Source organism: Notechis scutatus, chromosome Z (assembly GCF_049901735.1).
Source record: "Notechis scutatus isolate UNSWTSFEM ecotype Mainland chromosome Z, rNotScu1.2, whole genome shotgun sequence".
In the NCBI taxonomy this organism is placed as follows: Eukaryota; Metazoa; Chordata; class Lepidosauria; order Squamata; family Elapidae; genus Notechis; species Notechis scutatus.
Genome location: NC_142025.1, coordinates 94,098,226 through 94,106,879, shown reverse-complemented (window position 1 = coordinate 94,106,879; position 8,654 = coordinate 94,098,226). Strand labels below are relative to the sequence as shown.

General features: G+C 37.9%; 1 protein-coding gene across 1 annotated transcript; it reads left to right on the top strand.

Annotated features, from left to right (window-relative positions):
• The first annotated feature begins 305 nt into the window (after positions 1-305).
• LOC113424387 (keratin, type I cytoskeletal 19-like) lies at positions 306-7,643 on the top strand. The gene is made up of 8 exons (XM_026686056.1): positions 306-915; positions 2,476-2,558; positions 3,419-3,575; positions 4,329-4,490; positions 4,883-5,008; positions 5,639-5,859; positions 6,559-6,584; positions 7,282-7,643. Exons 1-8 carry the CDS (start codon positions 367-369, stop codon positions 7,434-7,436), a joined length of 1,479 nt encoding a protein of 492 aa, XP_026541841.1. The 5' UTR covers positions 306-366; the 3' UTR covers positions 7,437-7,643.
• The last annotated feature ends 1,011 nt before the right edge of the window (positions 7,644-8,654 follow it).

Below are 8,654 nucleotides of genomic sequence, written 5' to 3'. Positions count from 1 at the left end.
TGAGAAGCCTCTATTCCCCCACTCTGATTTTGTACAAATGTTTAAAGAAATATAACCAACATGAAAGGGCTCCAGTATCAAAAGAAAAATAAGCCAGGCTCTCCTGGATGAAATATTTTATTTTGCTGGCTGTGGAAGTACACATACATACAGCCCGCCTGAGTTGGAACTGTTACATTTCAAAGTAAGGAGATTATTCCACTAAGCCTCTCCCATCAGGGTGTGGCTTGGCAGGCTATGCTTTGGGTAATGCAACAGAGCACACCCTCTGAGGACTATAAATGGAGCCAGGCAACACTGCAGATGCTAGCTTCTTCACTCTAAACCAAGCCGAGTAACAGTCTTGCATCGGAGCTTTCTTTCACGATGTCATACTATTATCAAAGCTCCTCTTCTGCTTATGGTGGTGGTGGCGGTGGAGGTTCTGGCCGTGTTGCTTCTGTCCGCCTTGGACCATCCAGTATCCATGGGGGAGCTGGTGGCCGTGTATCTGCCTCTTCAGCTAGGTTTGTATCTTCTGGTTCAGGATATGGAGGCGGTTATGGATATGGAAGTGGTTTAGGAGGTGGTTGTGGTATTGGATATGGTTCTGGAGGAAGTTCTGGATATGGTTCTGGAGGCTACGGAAGTTGCTTTGGTGGTGGAGTTGGTGGAGGCTATGGTGGTGGTCTTGACTTTGCAGTTTGTGGTGGTGGTGGTGGTGGTGATGGAGGCCTTCTGACTGGAAATGAGAAGATCACCATGCAAAATCTCAATGACCGCTTGGCAAATTACTTGGATAAGGTGCGAGCCCTAGAGGAGGCTAACACTGAGTTAGAGATCAAGATCCGAGACTGGCATCAAAAGCAGGCACCCTCTAGCCCAGCCAGAGATTACAGCCATTATTACAAGACAATTTCGGAACTCCGTGACAAGGTAGGATCCTGAACAAGGAACCTCATATTTTGGATGATAACTCTTATGCTTTCAGGTTGTGGATTTTTTAAAAATTAGATCAAGACAAAGATCTTTGTATGTGCATGTGTACACACACACATAGACACACACATATATTGTATTGCTTTTCTGTAATTTTATTAGGCTGTTAAAATAATACATATTAAGAAAAAACAATGATATTTATATCATTACTATTTGTTGTTTGGTAGCAATTCAGATTTGCACCAATTTCCCATTTCTCCCAAATGTCAATGATTGATGCTACTTCTTACACCATTCAAGGCAAAGAAATTAAGTTCTTGTCTTCTCTGTTTTGCCACTAAAATTTCACTAAAATAAGTGCAACCCGCCCTGATGTAAAAAGTTTGCACTTTGTTATTTAGCTCTTTGCAGTGTGAAGAAATAGCTAAACCTGTTATCATTCATCTTCAATCACTATTTCTATGATGTGTTCTTTCCATTTAAAAAAGAGAACTGGGAAATATTGGGTATAATGAATCTACTAGAAACAAATATGAATATTCCTATTTTTGACTGACTTCCTTAGAATCAAAATGCTAAGAATTTGGGAAGAATTCTGGGAGTTGAAGTCCAGATAGCTTAAGGTTGCCAAGTTTAAGAAACACTGATCTAAAGGATAGAAACCTCAAATCTTTTTTACATCACTCTGTTATAGTAGGGTAGCTGAAGCATGAAATGCTAATATGTAGTTCACACAATTTATCTTATTTTAGGCTATGCTGTCAAGTAATCATAGCATAATACATGTCAAGGTTACCTAAAGGACTGCTTAAGTTCTTACCAAGAGCAGAATCCTATCCAATATGTATATCTGGATGACTGGAAGTGATACTAAGGAATTATTCCAGTCAGTTCCTCAGCACCACCTAAATTATTCCAGTGATGCTTTTCTATTCTTTTATTTTTATTTTAATATTTACAATTGACTTGTTGCTTACATAAGTATATTAGCACAGTATAAAGAACTCCTCTTAGTTTTATGTCAAGAAAAATTAGACAATTGTTATAAAAGACTTCATATAGTAATGATGAGAGCAAGGGAAAGACAGCTTCCACTGGCTGACTGAATATGATTTCTGGGCAAATCTATAATGCATTGCAGATTATACCATCCTAAAACTTTCAGTTATCCATGAAGACTGACTGATATTCCTTGGAAAAATCCAAGATACTCCAAATCATGAAACTGGCAGCATAAAAAGCCTAAAACTAAACTTTATTGACACAGGTTATAATAACAGCATCTTGCAAGTCTGCTGATCTTTTATGTTCCCTCTCTCTTATAACCCATGGAATCATGATTTAATACTTGTTTCAACACCTTTTGCTGTCATAACAGGTTCTGAATATCTTCTCCAAAGTCATCTAGATGCCTCCTACACTAAACAATTAAAGGAGAAAGTGCATACAAATTGCCCTCCACATGTTTTAAAGACTAAGCCAAAGCATCTTCAATGACTAAATTTTTTTCTCTATATTCATGTTTCGTCCCCTGTCTTCTCTCTTCTTTGGTAGATTCATGATGCTACAATTGACAATTCTAGGATTATTTTGGAGATTGATAATGCTAGACTGGCTGCTGATGACTTCAGACTGAAGTGAGTTTTTTCACAGTTTGTTTTTCTATTTCCCAAGGAATCATTCTGAGCTAAAGAAAGGAAGAAAAAGATAATGGAAATTTTCAGATAAAAGTGAACCAGAGCCCCATTAAAATGTACATACAAGTCTATGTCTCCATTAGTTAGCCCTATCCAAGGCTGGAATAAATACTAGTAGGTTGGTGGCCTTGAGCAAACAATGGTAGATAAGCAGAAAATGAGAGAAAAATCTTGGTCATTGTTACTTGTATGAAAAAGCACAGCAATAGCAACAAAGAAAAATGATAAGATGGAACCGGCTAGTTAAGCATGCAGGGGCCCTTGAAAAGAACATTGGCCCTCAAACCTAAGATATGTAGTATTTAATGAGCTTAAAACATAAACAGAATAAAGTAAGATAGCTTCTCATCCATTGTCAAAAATAAAGGGGAAAGAGTACAGATAGAAATGCTAATCTGCATATAGCATGCACATGCTGCGTTATATGTATGATGCAAATTTAATAACTTAAATGGTAGTTGAAACTATTTCATCTTAATGGGTCAGATGGGAGGTGATTTGTATGTCTGCTAAGTATGTTATCCAAATTCTAACTGCTCATCAGCAGTTCCACAACCTTAAAAATGGAGTCACGCTGGGTAGGCCCTTAAATATAATACTGTCTTTTGTAAAGTGGGTATGTGACCTCCTTAAAGAAGAAAAAAACATTCTAGTGAAGAAATGGAGAAAAAATGGAAAAATGTTTCAGATGTTGTATCTTTCAATACATAGGGATAGCAAAACTTATGAAAGACTATTTAGTTACAAGGTGTTTTGTTCCTATTTGGAGTTCTTGAACTTTTTTCCTGGTATATTTTCAGGTATGAGAATGAACTGCATCTCCGCCAGGGTGTTGAGAGTGACATCAATGGTCTGCGCAGAGTCCTGGATGAACTAACTCTGTTTAAATCTGACATGGAAATGCAAATCGAAGAGAAGAAGGAAGATTTGGCCTACCTCAAGAAGAACCATGAGGAGGTGGGTAACTAGGAAAAGGAAAATGGAGAAGTCAATGGCAGATACATTGAGAAGACAGTATAAAATATCCATCCCCATCCATAGGTAGATTCTTATTTTTTTATGAGTTCTATAAAAGTTGATCAGCAGATAGTGGATGGCTGCATTTAAAAAAAACTGGATGGGCCAAGACAAAAATATGGATAGGAACTAAAGCGGAAATGAAATCTGACTGATATTTTCAAATTATTAATTCAACACAGCCAGTAAGATAACAATTTTGGAAGAATTCTAGGCTGACATTCTAGAGGAGGCCACACATTGCACTGGGCTAAAGATTAGTCATCTTTACATAAATAGAGGTTGTACCTCTTTCAAATGGTACTAGGTTCCATCTTATAGTAAGATGGTACCTATGTGGATTGCTGGAAGGGGCTGCTGGAAACCAGCATCTAGATAAATGTACACCCTGCCTGTAATTTCTCTCCAAAAGAAATTCTCTTCCCAAGGAAAGATTGAGGCAGAGAGAATTGAATATTATTATTTTCTTTTTGTAGAGCTGGAAGTAGGAAACCAGCTCTTGTTGGCCTTTTGAAATGCCAGTTGGCTTTTAAGTCTAACAAAAACATATAGAACTACAACCAATACTGTTACTCATCAGAAGATTATTCTAAGCATTAAAACCTTCGGGGACACAACTGCTGCTTGCAGATAACAGAAAAGAGGTACTATGTGGAGAGAAAACTAATTGCCTGTCTTTTTTGCCTCCCAAAGTTAATGAAAGAATATGGTACTCAGCTAACTGGAAAGGTCAATGTTGAGATGGATGCTGCACCTGGAGTTGATCTCACCAAAATTTTGTCTGACATGCGAGAACAATATGAACAAATGGCTGAGAGGAACCGCAGAGATGCTGAAGCCTGGTTCTTTACCAAGGTACACTGCCCTTCCAGAAATTGTCTGTCTTTCCACAAGATCCTGGGATTTTCATTCAAAAGGTTCTTCATGCTGCTAATAAAAAAAATACAGAACATTCTTTCCTCTCCTTTTTCCTGCAAAAAAAAAAAGTAGAAGTAATAGGAAAATTCAGGATATCCCCTTCAATATAGTATTCCAGATATGTGTTGGTTACAGCTTCAATGTAACATGTAACAGATGAAATTATTTCTATATCCCTGTACAAACATGTTTCAGATTGTACTGTAAGTCTATGAATGTTCCTAATTATGTATATCTGATCTACCAGGGATTAATTAGGCATATACTAGTCAAAGCCTTGCAATATTACTCAGCATATTTTATTTGTTTTTAATTCTTCCTGCACCCAGACCGAAGAACTGAATCGTGAAGTTGCTACCCACACTGAACAACTACAGACCAGCAAGACTGAGATTTCAGAATTAAGGCGTACAGTACAGAGTTTGGAGATTGAGCTACAATCACAGCTTAGCATGGTATGTTGCTTTCCTCAAATTTTAAATGGGAATAAATCAGATTAAGAAGTATTTTTATAGCTTGTAGCTTTTCTTTTCAAACAATGTAAAAAAAAAATCAGCTATCCACTGAAAGTCACAATTCTCTGAATTTTACAATGCAAAATTTAAAATGGTGCATATCAAAGAAATACTTACATTCCAGAAATAATGTAACAAATAATGTTAGGATAAATATGCTAAAATTGCATACACATTTTACTCTGAATTTTAAAAGCAAACATCTCAACTGAGTATAGAAATGGGATGATCCTAATGGAAAAACAGGAAACTGAAATTTAGTAGGTTTAGAAAAATGAGAAAATGTGGGACAGTGAAATTGCAAGATTTATCATCCTTCAATGGGTAAAGATATCTGTCTAATTAAAAATAAACTAGCTTTCCAGGTTAGATGGAAATAATTGTAACATTACAAGATACAATAGTATTATCTGTCCCCATTTCATAATGCCATTTCATAATGCTACCAGTAAGTATTGTCCAAGTTCTTAGAGCTGGAATCCAGCTGCTTTATGATGGAGATCAGGTTCTGCAATTCAGTGTTGGTAGCTGTTCAGATTGCTAGATCCTCTTATTTTTCTCTCTTATTAGAAAGCTGGCTTGGAAACCAGTTTAGCAGAGACAGAAGGACGGTATTGTGCTCAGCTAGCACAAATCCAAGCCCTGATCTCCAGTGTAGAAGAACAGCTGGCTGATTTAAGGAATGACATGGAGCGCCAGAATCACGAATACAGGATGCTCATGGATATCAAAACACGGCTGGAACAGGAGATCAGCACTTACCGAAACCTCTTGGAGGGTCAAGACTCAAAGTATGTAATTGATTCACAATGAAAACAACTTGGTAATGTAAAAAGATTTCTTGAATTTAGTGAGGTTTTCAATTGCTCATCTTGGTGAGTGAAATTATGAGTTCTAGTTTTGTCTTAAGCACAAGGCCACCTGGGAAACCCTGGATCATTCCATGAATCTCACTTCTAGGAAAAAGGGAAGAGAAAATCAATTCTGAAAATGTTAGCAAGAAACAGTCCAGGCAGTCACCAGGAGTCAACACAAATTTGTTGACAATCTGACAATCTAAAAAGAAACCTTCTCCATTTGCCATGCTGTTTAGAATGTCGGAAAGATTAGCAGGTTACAAAGTTAGCAATCTCAGCAACCCTTCACAGCTTATTACTAAGGCCGGAAGTTCCTATGTGACCAGAAGTCTTTGCTCAAGACCAGGTTGAGGCCAACTGATGCCCTAGACCCACCGCAATAATAATGCTCCTCAACCTTCCTGTTGCTTAATTGACAGGACATTAAAACTCAATAAAACTAAGACTGAAAACCAGTTCAGTTTTATGTTAAATGTGGCTGTCAAAATATTACTGGCAAAATAGTTGGGGGAGGAGGGGAATCTATGCTGTCCCCCTTCCCTTGGTGCTCTAAGCACATACTTATTTTGTTCAATGGCTAATCCAGGACTGCCTTTGTCCTACCCCATCACAACTTTTTTTTTTCTTTTACAGATTCCCAGGCTGGTCTCCAAAAGATGGTAAGAAAAACTTCAGTTAAAGTCAGAAATATTTGGGTGATAGAAAGATTCAAAGGAGTGCTTCACAATTACTATAGTCTGGGTGAAACTTTACTTGGAAGTTGCATTGCAACTACTTGGCAACTTCTGTGCAGAAGCCTATTCTAATTACTTTGGATCTGGGATGAAGGTCACAACAATGCAAAACTCCTTGTCAAGTAAAATTGTGTTGCCTCCTGGCTGATGTATTGTGAAATACTCGGGGCTCTCACTGAAATCAGAGAAATGTGTCAAGGTTTAGATTATACTCATTGACAACCTTACATCTCATTGATTCCAAGTAGTTTTTCATACTTAGAAGACAAATAACATGGTAAAAATCATCCATAGATTACTATGACTTTATTCATACAACATTGTAAACCTAATCAGGCAGAGTTAGCAGTTGCATTTGCACAGTGCTAAGTTTGGTTGGTATTCAAGCTTGGTTAAAGGAATATGCACAATTCAGGGTAAACACACACAAACACAGGATTATACCATTGGACTATTAGCTATCAGTTAGAAATTATTCTTTCTGAACTGAAACACCCTGATTAGGGAATGAGAAACACCTCAAAGACTGAATGAGAATGGCCATGGGCAACTTTCATTGCAATATGCGAGTGATAGCGGCATTCTAGTATTTATTTACATCAACTTTCTGTCTTTACAACAGCATCCTATGGAGGAGGCAACATAATCACCTACAGTAGTGGCGGCAGCGGCAGCGGCAGCGGCAGCGGTGGTGGTGGTGGTGTCGTCAGTGGTAGCGGCTACGGCAGTGGTGGCAGTAGCGTCACTACCGGCAAAGTGCGTTCTGGAAACTTCTGAATCTCCTGAAAAGTGCACTCCTTCCTTAAAGACCAAGCAGTTTCAGCACCGCCACAAAATCCTTCTTTTTGCATAAGTATGCCTCGGCTTGGCTACTTTCTTCACAGTGATCCCTTTCCAGCTTTGCCTGACTCATCTTAGCTAATTCTCACTCTGTATTGCTCATCATAATAAAAATCCTCTTTGGGCTTGATTTTGCAAGTAAAACATGGCTTGGCCTCTTTCTTGTTTGCTCCACAGTTGTTTACCACTCTTCAGAGTTTGACATAGGCATGTTTGTTGAATAGAAACTGGCTCTGAAAAAATAGCAAGCACGCAAACAAACAAACAAACAAAAAAAGCACTGGAAAGAACTTCCCTTTAGGGAAGCTATGATCTTCAAAACTGTGCTCATTGCTTCAGTTTTCACATTCAAAATTTTTAATTTTGTTTAAAAGGTATCTGAAGAAATATTCACCAAATCCAAATGGATAAGGTGAATGTTGTGCTTTCTTTTCCTAGAATATACAAAGAGCTAAGAAAGTTATTGCAGTTTTGTTTTAACTCCTTACATCCCTAGTGCATTCTGGAGTGACCATGTGATTACACCACATTGGTTATCATCTGCTTATTCAGGAAACTCTAGAGAAATTAATGTTTCTGCAAGAAGTCATCTAGAAAGGCACTATGCTCTTTAAAGGTTAAACAATTTTGGTGAAAGATATCTAGTCCGTTACAAGCATTTAAAAAAAAAATCCCACCTCTGTGATTTTGTTATTGTTGAATACTAATCAAATACTATTGTTGATTAGTATTCATCCCACAATTGGTTCTTTGGGGTGGGTGTGGGGAGATAGTATTCTGAAACCTGCTTCAAGAGACATTTGAGGCAAAACTCTTTTTGTTCCTTACATCCATTCAGAGTCTGAAGCAGAGGTGGTATTCAGCAGGTTCTGACCAGTTCTGGAGAAACGGTAGCAGAAATTTTGAGTGGTTCAGAGAACCAGCAAACATCTGCTCTGACTGGAGATTTTACAGTATGCTTCCCCTGCCACGCCCACCAAGCCATGCCCACAGAACCGGTAGTAAAAAAAAAATTGAATCCCACCACTGGTCTAAACCCAGAGAAATACAAGGCAATAACTGTGTGAGCACATTAAAACATTTTCAACAGTTGATCTGGCTTTCTCTGCATTTTCTTCTTATAGCTGGGATATTTTTCATAAATGGTTCCTTTAA

Bases quoted from the DNA above. Each gene is read 5' to 3' on its own strand.
- LOC113424387 (XM_026686056.1), top strand. From the start codon at position 367: ATGTCATACTATTATCAAAGCTCCTCTTCTGCTTATGGTGGTGGTGGC. The intron at 2,559-3,418 runs GTGAGTTTTTTC...GTATATTTTCAG, and splicing joins GCTGATGACTTCAGACTGAA to GTATGAGAATGAACTGCATC. The intron at 5,860-6,558 runs GTATGTAATTGA...TTTCTTTTACAG, and splicing joins TTGGAGGGTCAAGACTCAAA to ATTCCCAGGCTGGTCTCCAA.